Source organism: Bison bison, unplaced genomic scaffold, assembly GCF_000754665.1.
Source record: "Bison bison bison isolate TAMUID 2011002044 unplaced genomic scaffold, Bison_UMD1.0 scf7180017864375, whole genome shotgun sequence".
NCBI lineage: Eukaryota > Metazoa > Chordata > Mammalia > Artiodactyla > Bovidae > Bison > Bison bison.
In genome coordinates, this window is record NW_011494947.1 from 5,786,164 (window position 1) to 5,800,915 (window position 14,752).

At 51.5% G+C, this 14,752-nt stretch overlaps 2 protein-coding genes across 7 annotated transcripts in view; one reads left to right on the plus strand and one right to left on the minus strand.

Annotated features, from left to right (window-relative positions):
* Positions 1-14,752, minus strand: part of RALGPS1 (Ral GEF with PH domain and SH3 binding motif 1) — a 201,971-nt gene that overhangs the window by 121,908 nt on the left and 65,311 nt on the right. The gene's annotated exons all lie outside the window — the stretch shown is intronic.
* The window catches only part of ANGPTL2 (angiopoietin-like 2), a 36,637-nt gene that overhangs the window by 14,641 nt on the left and 7,244 nt on the right, over positions 1-14,752 (plus strand). The window contains exon 4 of the mRNA XM_010856924.1: positions 1-154. This exon is cut by the window's left edge and continues 7 nt beyond it. Coding sequence (XP_010855226.1) covers positions 1-154 — 154 coding nt within the window. The remainder of the gene's footprint in view (positions 155-14,752) is intronic.

Here is a 14,752-nt window from a genome sequence, read left to right on the forward strand (position 1 = left end):
CCCCGCGTCTACCAGCCACCCCCCTACAACCGCATCATCAACCAGATCTCCACCAACGAGATCCAGAGTGACCAGAACCTGAAAGTGCTGCCGCCCCCTCTGCCCACCATGCCCACCCTCACCAGCCTCCCGTCCTCCACAGACAAGCCATCGGGTAAGTCCTTCCCGACGTTGCGGAGACCCGCAACATCTGGGCCTCGGAGCTGGGCACCGGGCCTCACTTGGCTGTGACCGCAAGCGGGGGAGGAATAGCGGTAAGCTGAAGCCGGGCCAAAGGCTGTGTAATCCCCCAGCGGTCCCTGGGGCCAAGCCGCTGGAGCCGGCAGGGTGAGAGGGTGGCTGCAGTCCTCAGATGGAAGCCCCAAGGTAGAACCAGGAAACGGAAGTGTCGGAAGACAGCAGATACTTTCTGGCTTCTGCTAGGAAAAACCCCAGGCCTGAGTTCTCTGGGCTGTGCGTGAGGTGCTCTGTGCTACTAGATAGGATGAGTGCTCCTATGAGTGTTTGTAATGTGCCTGGCACAGAACTGGCATTCAGTGAATGTTGATGGAAGAAACAACAGACCAGAGGAAGAGAAAGTGTTATCACAGCAGAAGTAGGATGAACACGTGGTAGGGAGAGGCCTACTCCCCTCCCTAGGAAGAAGCACTTTCTAAAGCCCACACATTTCCTAGAGTCTGCTGCAGTCTAGAATTTTCAGTGATGATTCCACATACTCTTAAATACGTGTTTCATCTTAAAATATGGTAATTCTCAGAATATCGTGATGGGGGAGGAATGGGGCTGTTGGTAGGTTCTGAAGCTTGACCCAGACACTGACGCTGGGCACTTTCGGTGTATGTTACCTCTTTAACCCCTGCGGCTCCTTATGGAAGGTTAACTGAGAGGATGGGTGACTTGCTCACACTGGGTCTGAATTCAGGCTTTTCACTTTAAAGCTGGGGCTGACCCCTCTTGTGCACTAGGACCCTGGGCATCTGCACCCTGGGCGGGGGGACCACGAGTCCAGCCCCCGGGGTTACTCATCCAAGACCTGTGAGTCTTCCAAATGGGCTGGTGGGTGAGGACTACATCCGTCTTTGCAGAAAGTAACCACGTATCTGCTTCAGTCAGTGACATTTGTACCACTTCGTTATATAAGCAGGGAGATATTTTTACTGAAAATATCCTGTTTTACACTTATTTCACACTTCTGAAAATAACCACCAGTACTGGGAAGAGCAGCTTCTTGCTAATTCCAGAGAGGGACTGAACCTGAGTGCAGGAGGGTGGCCCAGGCGAAAGACAAGGGCGGCATTGTCTGCAGGTCCAGGGCGGTGGAGTCGGTGTCGGGGAGATGTAGGAGCAAGGCATCTTACTCACAGCAAAGCCCTCTACTGGGTGTGCAGGTTGAGGACTTGTGTTCTGGAGCAGACTGACCTGGGTTCAAATTTTGGTTTTACCACTGATCAGCTCTAGGACATTAGGCAAGTCACTTTGCCCCCCAGAGCCTCAGTTTCCCCATCTGTTAATTGGCGATGGGTTTAAATAGTGCCTACCTGAGGATTAAATGAAATACTGCAAAACGTGGTTAGCAGAGTTCTGGGCCCATGGTAAGTTTCATTACATGGCAACTATGAGTTTCCTCTGATCTTGGTCTCTTTATCTTGAAACAGGAGATTGAAATTTATTAATAAAAGACAGTCTATATTTAGCTCTGCATTCTACAGCTGATGACTGGTTCATTTATTGTTTGTTGTTGTTCAGTTGCTAAGTCCGACTTTCCTGTGACCCCACAGATTGCAGCCTGCCAGGCTCCTCTGCCCATGGGATTTCCCAGGCAAGAATACTGGAGTGGGTTGCCATTTCCTTTTCCAGGGGATCTTCCCGACCCAGGGATTGAACCCACATCTCCCACATTGCAGGCAAATCCTTTACCACTGAGCCACCAGGAAGTTCCACCAGAGACGGCAGAGTATGCTAATACACCTGACAGAACACGCCCATGGGCACCACATGAAGGCTCAGCTGAGCACTGTAATTCTGACATGAGGCAAGCTGACCTCAATGTTCATGCAACAGACCTCCTCTAGCTTAAGCATCTCTGGTTTCTGACTCAACCATCCCAAGACATTTCTGAGCTTGAACTAAGCTGGCAGATACACAGTGGAGGAACAAAGACCTAACTCTGTATCCAGGGTCTACCTTTTGCTAACTGTTTGCTCTTGAGAAAGTTACTTAACTCCGCTGAGCCTTATTTTTCTCCTCTGTAAAATGGGGACAAGAGTCATAACATCACAGGGTTGCTGTGGAAACTCAATGCAATCAGGCATATGATATATATCGTGTAGGGGCAGCCAACAACAGCTGAGTCCCTCCTCTTTGCCAGTCACAGTGCTGGACTGTGTGAAAATGACAGTCCTAACCTTCAGGAATTTAGTCTGGAGGGAGGTGGCAGATTCATGAATGCACTGGAACCCATCTGTGCTGTGTGCTGTGCTTAGTCACTCAGTCGTGTCCAACTCTTCGCGACCTCACGTCTGCTGCCTACCAGTTCTCAACTCCAAGATCAGCACCTCAGATCTTACAAGGGATTTCGCTGAGAGGGAGCACCTGCAAAGCCAACATTTCCAGAATGTTGTGAGAACTTCTGGGACCAACATAGCAGAGTACCTGAAATCAGGAATGCAGTGAAAACCATGGACTGTGCAGTCACCATGGTAGCCCTACGGGGTGCTGGGTGACCACAGAGGGGCAGATGAGGGCCTACAGCACTAGGTCTACAGTGGGGCATGACTGAGTCTGCGTGGAGTAGAAGGGACAAGTTGGACAGAGCTGGGGATGGCGGTGTTGCCTCCTGAAGGATCTGTAAGAGTTTACCAAGTGGACTCAGGAGTTGGGCAACTGAGTTACAAGTGGGTCCCCTGTGGAGATAAGTCTGTGCAAAGACCCAAGGGCCTGGCCCTATCCTAGGCCCCTCAAGTGGCCCAGCTCCACTGCTTCTTCACATGCATGATTCAGTCCAGACTATGTGCATTCCAAGGCTCCTGGGTGTGACCAACCCCTTTTCCTCCCACTGAAGGAAGCCCATCAGCATGGAGGGAACAGCAGTGATTTTATCATGGAGATCATCGGAATGCACTATAATTAACTTTTTTTTTTTTTAAAGCAAAGCTCTCCCAAACGTTGGTACTGATTGTTGGTAACTGCTTTCTCGTGACTCATCTGACCACTGAGCTTTCCACATGAGGCACATCCCCCATCCTCCCCAGACTAAACACCTGGCTGCAGAAGCTGAAAGGGGAGGGCAGAGGCTGCAGGCCCTCTCCTTTCCTGGTGTTGGACCGGGCAGGAGGAAAAGGCAGAAGGTCTCTCCAGCCAATCGGCAGAGAGCTCCGAGCCGCCCGTGCTGAGAGCTTGGAGCAGGGTCTGGTGTAGAGGAAACTTCCCTCTTTGCTCTGGCCTGACAGTTCCTTAGGCCCACGGACATCACACAGCCACAGACACCTCTGCAATTAAGCACTTCGGCACTCGCGCCCTGGCAGCTTCTAAATCTCTCATTCCACAGCCTCCGAGCCACCGCCTCTTCTCGTTGTCCCAGTCGCTCCATCCGCAGCACGCCCCTCTCCAGGGGGCTGAGGCTGCTGTGGCCACTTATCTGACGCTGCACTAACCAGCTTGTTCCCGGCCAGACAGTAACAGGCTGGCTCCAGGCCAGACCCAGGCCGCTGGGAGCCTGAGTGATGAGGCCCAGGCAAGCTCCTGGCTTCCCTGGCGCCTCACTTGGGTTTTGTCTTGTCTCTGTCTGGCCAGACCTAAGGGCATTTCCATGAGGGTGACATTTGTGACGAGACCTGGGCCAAGTGGCCCTGCCTGTGGCCCTTTCCCCCGGTGGTGGGCGGGGGGCGGGGGGAGTCCTATGGCCCTCTGCCAGCGGAGTCCTGGGGTGGCTGCCGCCCTCCCTCCTCTCCCCCCCGCCACTCTTCCTCACACTCACGAGTCCCTGACCTCTTCCTCACCTGCATGCCCTGTGCATGCACGTCAGTCAGATCTGCACACATGTCAGTCAGATCTGTTAAAGAGGAAGAAGGCTGCAGGGGTCACTCTCTAAAAGTCCCAGGAAAGGACAGCATGGAGCCTCGGCTCTGGCCTGCTCTCAAGGTGGTCCTGCGAGGCCTGGGACATGACCCCTCAGCCCAGCCTGGGCACCGCCACACACACGCCAGCCCTCCTGCCACAGCGCCATACTAGGTACCGAGAAGAAAAGAGAGTGTGGCTTCCAGCTGCCACAGGGAAGCCATGTCTAAAATGCATCTTTAAAAGTCAAAAGGAGTAGGCATTTCCAGCTGTTTTCTCTCCAGAGAAAAACATAATCAGCTTGGTTTGTTTTCTCAGTGGATAGAGAAGGAACCTTAAAATCATAAAATTTTGGAGCTTGTTAGGAGCTTCTTGGGTCCCCTGGCATAGCCTGCTTGTTCCGGAGTCTGTCGGTGACAGAGCCAACGCTGGTCCCGGGACTTGTAACTTCCAGGATATTAAGGTTCAGAGAGGTTAAGCAACTTAGGGAAGACTACACAGCCTTGGCTCAACCAAAGTTCAGACCCAAGTCTGTCTTAATGACTCTGGGATACTGGAAATTGCCATGGAAAGCCTGGGGGGAACTGGTGTGAACATCATTCTGTAGATGCTTGACTTGACCTCCAGTGCCAGCTGCCTGGGACCTGACGCTCCATCACAACTTCATGTACCGGGTTCCAGACAGCTCCCCGTAAAAGATCAGCTAGATTTGTGAGGTCTGTTATTAGAACTCTCATGGTTCTGATAACAGAGACATCATCACTGTGAATATAGGATAAAGGAAGTAGACCTAAGCCAGCCTCATACTACAGAGTTTCTAAAACAACTGAGTTCTCCCACAGAAAACACGAAATGCACTTGACTCGCCATCAGTGGACCCAGCTGGAGCTGTCGATACCAAGTCTGGGCCAGTTTTCCGGGGTTACTTCTACTCAGCATTTTAATGCCTAGTCTGAAGTCCTGACTTCTTTAACTATGTTAACCCTAAATATATAAAATTCAGTAGCTATGATTTGTTCTTGGGGCCACAACAGGTGGCAATCACTCTGCTTCACAGAGAACACATAGAAATCACCCATCCCTCACAATGGATACTCCCTGGCCATGGAGCCACAGACAACCCTAACAAGACTGTTTTCCTAGATGGATTTCTTATATATATATAGAGAGAGAGACAAAGAGAGAGACAGAGAGAGAAAGGCCATTTTAACATCACCCTGCAGCATGTGGGATCTTTGTTCCCTAACCAGGGATCAAACCTGGGCATCCTGCATTGGAGGCATGGACTCTTAACCACTGAACCGCCAGGCAAGTCCCCTCCCTTTATATTTTATTTCCCCCTACGAGGCAGGAAATGTGTACGTTTGGTTGTGGTCTAAAACAGAGAACGAGATCGGTCACTCGTGCCTTCCATTCCTTGTGGAGGTCGAGCAATGGTCTCTCCGGTGAGGGGTGCTGGTCCCACACGTGCCGGAGGCCTGGTGGAGGGCTGGAGCGAGGCACTGTGAGGATGGTGAGGGTGTGGCTGCCTGGCACGTGGTCTTCAGAGGCACAGAGGCTGCGGGAAAACCCAACTTGGCTCTCTCGCCTCCAGAGCCTGTGCTGTTTTGTTTCTAGAATGTTATTGTTAAACAACATAAGACTCACAAATTTATTAGTAAAGACGTCATCCAGTGATATTTCAAAGAGCATTCTTTGCTAGCTTCTTCATAAACAGATGCCACTTGAGTTCGAGTGGGGTCATCTTCCTCCCAGCTTTGCTTTCTCTGCTCTCCTCCTGGGGTTTTCCAGCTGGCTCAGTGGTAAAGAATCTGCTTGCCAATGCAGGAGACGTGGGTTCAATCCCTGGGTTGGGAAGATCACTTGGCGAAGGGACTGACAACCTGCTCCAGTATTCTTGCCTGGGAAATCCCATGGAGAGACGAGCCTGGCGGACTGCAGTCCGAGGGGTCACAGAGAGTCAGACACGACTGAGCAATTGAGCATGTGTGCTCTCCTCCTGGGTACCTTGGAGCACAGCACCATGGCAAGCTCTCCTCTGTTACTCAGGCATGTTCCAGGGAGGACATTCGGCTAAATCCTCAGGCGGTTTACAGCCCTGGGAGATAAACCATCAACTTGTTATTGTTACAAGTGGTGAGTTGGCATCCATCGGCCTGGAAATCCCAACAGTTTGGCACTTGGCAGAATGAATGTAATCTAGAAAATCCTGGAGCTCAGAGCTCTCTGGCCAGCTCACCAGTCACAGGAAAGCATTGCTCTGGTAGATTTATGCGGTGGACTGCATTGTAACCCTGGGATGCTCCCCCAGAAAAAAAACGATAAAGGAGGCAGAATTAAGTTAGCATCATACTACAGTGTCTAAGACAAGGCTGGCTAGGTTTGTTGAATGCAGTGGGTCGAGCACTGTTATAAAAGTCCCAGTGGTCTTGGTCAGCATCGAGGAAGGAAGGCAGATGTTGAGACTGCCCCAGGGACAACGAGACTACTATCCCACCTCCCCTGCAGCACTTCAGATGCCCCTGAGATGACTCTGGAGGAAGAACACATTGGATCCTGGTCTTTCATCACAAGATGAGCCAATAAGCTGCAAGGCCTGGAATGCTTTTATGTCATTTTTTCAAATGAATAAGTTCCCAGAATAGATTTTTCTAATAATTTGTTAAAATTACTGTACACACAGAGAGAAATTTTGCTAGGAAAGTTATAGTTTAAGTGACAGATAAAATAGCTTTTTTTAAAAAAAAGATTTCCAAATGTTGAAATCAAGCAATCTTAGGTGGCACGCTAGAGTAACATCCAAAAGAACAGAAAATCCAATCACCTGGCCCTAGTCATGTACTCTCATATGTGAGAGACGGGCCATAAAGAAAGCTGAGCATCTCGAATTGTACTGGAGAAAACTCTTGAGAGTCTCTTAGACTGCAAGGAGATCGAACCAGTCCATCCTAAAGGAAATCAACCCTGAATATTCATTGGAAGGACTGATGCTGAAGCTGAAGCTCCAATGCTTTGGCCACCTGCTGCCAAGAGCCCACTCACTGGATGAGACCCTGATGCTGGTAAAAATTGAAGGCAAAAGGAGAAGATGGGGACAGAGAAGGAAATGGTTAGATAGCATCACTGATTCAATGGGTGTGAATCTGAGCAAACTCTGGGAGATAGTGAAGGACAGGGAAGCCTGGTGTGCTGCAGTGCATGGAGTCGCAAAGAGTCAGACACGACTTGGCAACCGAATACCACCACCATCCTGAGCATGAAGTGCAGGCATCCTATTTTAGGCTGTCTAGGCTTCCCCAGAAAACAGGTTTCACTTCTCAAGGTTTGATCTGGATGCTAATTGTCCTTTGCTGTGGAGCGGTCCCTGTAACTGGATGGATTTATTATTACTGATTCTCAAGCTGGAAAAAAAAACAGAATGAAGATAACAAAGGGAACACAGCTCACGGTGGTGAGAAGACAGGAGGCAGGGAAAGGTGAGGGAGGCGAGAGGTGAACCTAGGCGCTAAACTGGGTCAGCACATGATCACTGCCCTGAGAAGGCAGTAGGAAGAACCAGGGCATGGAAGGCAGATGTGGAATCCCCACATCCTCCACTTCCCAGTCGTGGGACTGCTCCAAACCGGGCCTCGTGAGTCTAAAATAAGAGTGTGTAAAGCACCCAGCAAGTGAAAGGCTCTACATCCATGGCAGTCATCCTTCTGACTATATTCCAGTAAAGACAGACATTTAAGGCTCTATGGGAACCCCGAGGACTGAGTAGATCTTCCAGAGGTGGGGGCAGGCTTCCTGGAGGAGGGCTGAGGACCAGGCAGATAGCTCTCGGAACCACTGCCCCCATCGTCAAGAAACCAGGAAGATCAGGCTTGATGCTGAGCGGATGTCCTGTGCTCAGAAAGAGGAAAAAGGATGAAGTACTAGAATTGCGTGCCTGTGGTCAAACCCCAGTGAAATTACACACAGAAAAGTTTATGAAGAGGGGTGCGTGGCATTGGGAAAAGTTGAAAGGTGATCAATGAAAGCAAACAAGGTTCTCTAGGAACAAGCCTGTAAACTGATTCCCTCTCTTGGGAAGGGTCAGCAGGGTGCCCAACCATAGGAACAGGGCGCCCAGCCAGGGCCTGCGGGGTCACAGGCAGGGGTCTACAGAGCTTCTCCACAAGGTGCCCTGAAAAGGCTCTCATCGCTGCAGCCAGAGGGTCCAGAGCTTCACCCCACCAGTCTGGGGAGCCTCAAGGAGCTGCTCTGACCCCAGAGAACCCCCCGCAGCCCCTCCTAACCTGACTTCTTTTCTTTTTGAATCGATTTGAAGTCGCCATCTGTCCCCTGCCCGAGGGTACTGGTGGACGCCCAGGAGTGGACGCTGTGCTTTTCCAAGTGTTCTCTGGGAAGCAGTGCTGCTTATCTGTCTATCCTGAGGTCAAACAGGCGAAATGGAATCCCTTCAGGCTCTTCCTGGGCCCCAGGGGCTCTCGTTAGGGGAGGTCTCAGAACGTACCAAGTACACTGAAATATACCCACCTTGCACATCCAGTGTAACTTTTACTGTAAAAATTTTGAAAGGAAATTTTTTAATAATTTAGCATTTGAAAGTATTTGGCCAAGAGCAGCACAATTAATTTATAGTTGGCTCTGAGCTCTCGGCAAACATTGGGCATGTTGAGGAATTCTTGGGAAGTGAGAAAAAGCTAACCTACAAATTGTTTTCAAAAGTAATAACATTTTTGAAGACTAAATTTAATGGACTTGACAAGATGTTACACTTTGTAGAAATTTAATTATATGCTTATAAATTTGGACTTAGCCCTTTTTTCCCCCCCATATTTTAGAGTTAACACATTTTTTTAGGCCTAAAACGCTTTTCATAAGCTCCTGAAAAGCATGTCAGCCCTAGGCAGTGGGCTGTGTGTCCGAGGACTCAAAGGGCCTGAACAGCAGGCACAAGCATCTGGACTCTTTCCCTAAAAGAACCAGAAACGATCCTCAGAGGGTCACCTCTGGGGCGGGTGCTGCAGGAGCTTGGCCAAGATGGCTTTGGGAATGTACCAGCTGTTCTGTGTTAGGTCATTGTTTTGTGCTCTGGATCACCAAAAGTGGTGACTGATGGAGAATATAGATGTTCACAACCAAAGTATGGTCTCCCCAGCTGTCTGCATGCGTGAGACTTGGGCAGCACCCCCTCTCCACATCCAGGTGTCAGCTCTCCGGCCTCACCTGGGACGCAGACAGGTCCTGACACTGTGCGGGCACCGGACTCACACCTAAGCAGTCCACGTGCCCTGGCGCTCAGACGATTGATTTGAGTGGAATATTCCAGATCCAATTTCAACAACTAGTCATTTCTCCTGTTAGAAAACTGTTTTCAGAGAGTGGCCAAAAGACTTGGAGGCAGACCGTCTGTGAGGATAACGGGGACCGGCACATGGTTCTCACGTAAGAGCAGTGCTTCCTGGCGACGCCACAGAAGCCCCTCCCCAGGGCCCACGTATGGACTAAGACACCCCAGAACTTTCCCCTCAGGCCACGGGCTCCTCTGCGTGGGCTCAGGTGGCCCAGTCTGGAGACATGGGGTAAAGACGCCTGGCAGGCTGTGGGCCGGCAGCGTGGTCTAGGCCAGCTCACGGCCGGGAAGGGCTCTGCCCTCTCCCCAAGCCTCAGGGCACCACAGAGAAGAGCCACAGAGGTCTGAGGTCCACCCACGTCTCAGCTCCTGGCCTCGGCCGGTCAGCCTGCTCAGATCTTCACGGGCCGTGTTCCCCTGGTGGAGGGGTGACTGTGGCCTCAGCTGGTCGGCTGGTCAGATCTTCACAGGCCGTGTTTCCCTAGTGGAGGGGTGACTGTGTTGAAAACTGATGCAGGTGGTGAGCCCACTTCTCCACTGGGGTCTGGGTGGGCGAGTCGGGCTGAAGCTGGGCTGCCTCAGACCAACAGGGAGGACACTGGGACTAAAGTCACCTGGAGGTCCCGGCTGACTGCGGGCTAAAATCCAGCTTCACAGACAGGCCCCGCCGTTGGGGGTGCTGAGCCCCAGATGGGCCAGCGATATGTGGCTGGTGGCTTCCTGGGAGGTGAGGAATCCCAACAAGGAGGAAGGGAGTGGGAAGGCACTTAGGGCCCCAAACCTGAAGACCTCCAATGCTCGCCAGATCCTGGGACTTGGGGGCCCAAGACTTGTATGTTCTATGCTCCCATGGCCAACATCCCTTCTCCCCGAGGCCCTCCTGACTCCAGGGCCCGTGTGCCCTCCACTCCCTGTGCTGCTCCTCCAGGGAACCACACAGACTCTGCTCAGCCACGGCACTTCTCTTCACGTGGAATGTTCTGGTCGCAGCTCCGCCGAGAGTGTAAATATGGTCTTTATAGAGAGGAGGCTGGGGCGCTCCCTGCACTCAGAGCCTTGGTGCCGCCGAGTTAGTGTTGGCCTGGCACTCCGGGCAGGGCTGCCCTTTCAGAAGGAGTGCCAAGTGAAACACCGCTGGGCACTCTGCGCTCTCTAAGGAGAGCCCCGCCCGCCGCACGCCAAAGATGCAGCTTCATTGACAAAAAAAGGTTTCCATTCTTCATCCCAATGCTTCTTTGTGGCCCTTGCCACTGAAATTCTGACTTTTACAATATGCCTTTATGGAAAACGTCTATCAGTAAATAAGCTTACGCTTAGTCTTGGGAATCAAAAAAGCAAATCCAATTGCTTGTTTGTGGTGGACAGCTCTAAAACTACCAGCTTTCAACTGTCAAAGGAAAGGAAACTCGAACCGTCTCTGGCAGCTGCCCTGGTCGGCCTTGTGCTGGGCACTGTCTTCCAGAGACCCTCAGAACAGTAAGGTCTTTTCTCTCTGATTATAGAAGAGGAGGCGGAGGCTCAGTGAGGACCTGCTTAAAGTCACACAGTGAGGAGATGTGGCCACCAAGCTTTGAGCCGAGGGCTCCTGACTCCAAGTTTGGGGTCCCGCCACAGGCACACAGATTTCTGAGTCAAAGTCCGACACCTCGCTGAGTCCTTCACCACGATGTCACGCATGTGCTCAGTCGCTCAGTCGTGTCCGACTCTGCGACCCCATGAACTGTAGCCCACCAGGCTCCTCTGTCCCTGGGGTTCTCCCGGCAAGAACACTGGAGTGGGAGCCACGTCCTCCTCCAGATACCACGCACACGTACCAGTTACAGGTTTCTCATCAGAGGCGGGTGTCATTTTAATGCAGCTGCCTGACAATCTCCCTGCTGCTGTTTTCTGCTACTTTATCATTTTATTGCTGCCAACATTTTAATGCCAAGTATTTTCCCGACTAATTTTTGTCCACCATTTAATTTACTGACCCTTGCCCTGGCGCCTTTAAGAAGAAAAGGGAATGTGTTTGAATGCAGGAGCTCTTCTAGAGCTCTGCAGGGGTGTCTGAGGAATCACTGTTTGGAATGGGAGGTCCACACTCAGGATGGGAGGTCCTCAGGGTCATGTGAAGTGCAGCACGCAGGGGACACATGGAGATCTATTTTAGTAACAGCAGAAAATACTAAACATGTCTACACTATTTCACAGTTACCCCATGACTTTAGAAAGCATGCCATACCTACAAGACTTAAAGGAAAGAATTGCTAGGTTTGCCTTTTTTTAAAGAAGAGGAGGTGGTCCAGTGGTTAAGAATCCACCTGCCAATGCAGGGGACACAGGTTCAATCCCTTGTCCGGGAAGATTCCACATGCCATGGAGCAACTAAGCCCATGCACCACAACCATTAAGCCCTCGCACCCTACAGCCTGTGCTCCGAATCAAGAAACCCCCGCAGTGAGAAGCTGGAGCACCGCAACTAGAGAGCAGCACCTGCTCGCCACAACCAGAGAAGAGCCCGAGTACAGCAAGGGAGGCCCAGTGTGGCCATAAACAAATAAATAAACACAAATTTAATGGTAAAAATAAATCAACAAAAAACATTTTAAAAAAGAAAAGGAAGGCTGGTATGTCATAAGAAACACTGAAACAGTTAAAATAAAACAGGCAAAGGACACCAAAACGTAAGCACAGAAGAAAAATCAAGGAAGATTTTAAAAGGCACAACACTTTGACAAAGAAGAACTGTAAGTTCTTATTTTCTTAGCCTGGCTGCGGGGCAACGATTAAGACAAGTGTAGGACATGACTGAAGCGACTTAGCACCAGCAGCAGGAACACAGAGAGAACTCAGCCAGGCCCCTGCCCTGCACTCCAATCTGCTCAAGGAGCAGGAAGAGGACTTCCGGATGTGGGCTCTGGATACCACCCGGGTGCAGGTACCGCACCTTCCCCCTACCAGCCACGTGACCTCGGGAGTGTCACCCAAGGTCCCATGCTCTAGTGTCTTCATCTGTGGAAGGGGGAGCCCACCTGGCAGGTGTGTCAGGAAGATCTCAGGTGTGAACGCATGGATGGGGCACGCAGTGAATACCCAGCAGTGGTGGCTAGTAGGAATATTTTAGTATTACTTTCACTCCAGTCAAGCCTCTCTTAGCTCTAAGGTTTTACAATCTGGGGTTTGGAGGTTCATTTACCTTCTAATTATCAGCAGAATTGTGTGTCTTTCTGGATAGAGGATCTGGAGAATCCTCCAAATGTTTAAAAGGACTGGTGGCCCCAAAACATTTAAAAACATGTGCTTCTTAAAAAAAAAACGGCCTTTTGGAGAAATGTCAAAGGCAAAGCTGGAACCGCTCCTGGAACCCAGACAGGTAGCGCAGGTGGGAGCCATGAGGCTGACTGCCCCCACCCCCTGGGCCTCAAAGACTCTCCCCGCGTGGCACCCCCGCCTTCCCAGCTGGCCTCTCAGCCTGAGGATCCATGGGACCCGCTGCAGCTCTGCAGGGAGAGGAAGAGGCCCGGCTGCTCATCTTCCGTGGGTGCTGTTCTGCAGGCTGCTGGACCTTCTGTCACCTGCTTTCGCGTCCAGCAGGCTCTCTTGTGCGTCTGACTCGGTGTTGAGCTGGGAGGCCTCCCACCCCTGCTCCGCGCTCCGCTCCAGCTGCCGGGGACAGACTCCCATTCTCTGCCTGGGTCCCCGGGGCTGGGGGCCGAACACAACCCATTTTTTCTTTTTCTCCGTCATGAATGTTCTTTCTGGAGGTGTGGGCTCCCCTTCTCGGGATGGAAGAGGCACAGGCAAAGAAGGAGGTAGCTGTTTGTGTTGTATCTGCTACAGGGCGGGTGCTTGGAACCAAGAGGGCTGGCCGGCGGGTAAATGGGTGAGCAGCCGCTCCCTGGAGGATGCAGGGAGGGGGTCAGCAGTCAGTGGTGAGTGCCCACCTTTCTTCTTGGTGCTGCTTCTCAGCACAGAGAGTGAAAAAGGCAGCCCGTGCCCTGCCATCAGGTTCCAGGTGGGGATGCTCACGCAGGAAAGGCCTACCTGAGGGGTCCGACAGAGACCACCCCCAACCTCACCCTGCTTAACCATCACAGAGGACTAATCCAGCCCCATCACTGCCAGGAGGAAAAGCTACTTACACCTGCTGCCTGTGCCTGTCCACCCCCCTCCCCCACACGCAGAAAGGACTGGATCCACGGGAACGCAGGTCGAGAGAAGGCTTCCACCGCCCAGCACAGGACCTGCTGGGCCCAGGACTCAACATTAACAGTTGCTGAACAAACAAACGCACAAATGGAACGAGACGGAGTTTCCTTAGGACTTTTGGTCTGGACCACTTTCAGTTTAGGACTGCTTTGAAGACAAGTTGAAGCTGTGTGTGGTGATATTATTTAAAAATACACAGCTCAGTGGCTAGGTCCTGAAAAATATCTGAAGTTTCCTCAGATAAGTTAGGATGCATCCAGTTTACTTGGCTCCTAGTGACTCGGGTTTGTGCCCTCTTGCGGACAGGACTAACGTTCAAGCATGGGAAACCACGGCCGGGGGTGGGGGAGGGGTGAAAGACCTCTCACAGTGACCCCACCTACTCTGACCCGGCTGCCCAAGCTCAGGGAAGTCACAGGTCACAGAACCCTTCTGGTCTCAGTTTCAGAAAAGCCACGTATTGGGATGGGCTGGACACCATCCTTAAAGCTCAAGGACCTTGAAACGTGAGCTCTGAGTACCTTGGCCCTTGGTGAGCTTGCTCTAGAATATACTGACAGAGCTAAACAGAAATGTTTTTGTTGTTGCTCAGTTGCTGAGTCGTGTCGGACTCTTAGTGACCCCATGGACTGCAGCACGGCAGGCTTCCCCTGTCCTTCACCGTCTCCCAGAGTTTGGTCCATTGAGTTGGTGATACTATCCAACCATTTCATCCTCTGCTACCCCCTTCTCCTCCTGCCCTCAATCTTCCCCAGAAAGAATGTGAATGTGAAAGTCACTCAGTCGTGTCTGACTCTTTGCAACCCCATGGACTATACAGTTCTTGGACTTTTCCAAGCCAGAATACTGGAGTAGGTAGCCCTTCCCTTCTCCAGGAGATCTTCCCAACCCAGGGATCGAACCCAGGTCTCCTGTATTGCAGGCGGATTCTTTACCAGCTGAGCCACAGGGAAGCCCAAGAATACTGGAGTGGGTAGCCTATCCCTTCTCCAGGGGATGTTCCCGATCCAGGAATCGAACTGGGGTCTCCTACATTGCAGGCAGATTCTTTACCAACTGCGCTATCAGGGAAGCCCAATCTTTCTCAGAATCAGGGTCTTTTGCAAAGAGTCGGCTCTTCTCATCAGGTGGCCAAAGCATTGGAGCTTCAGCATCAGTCCTTCC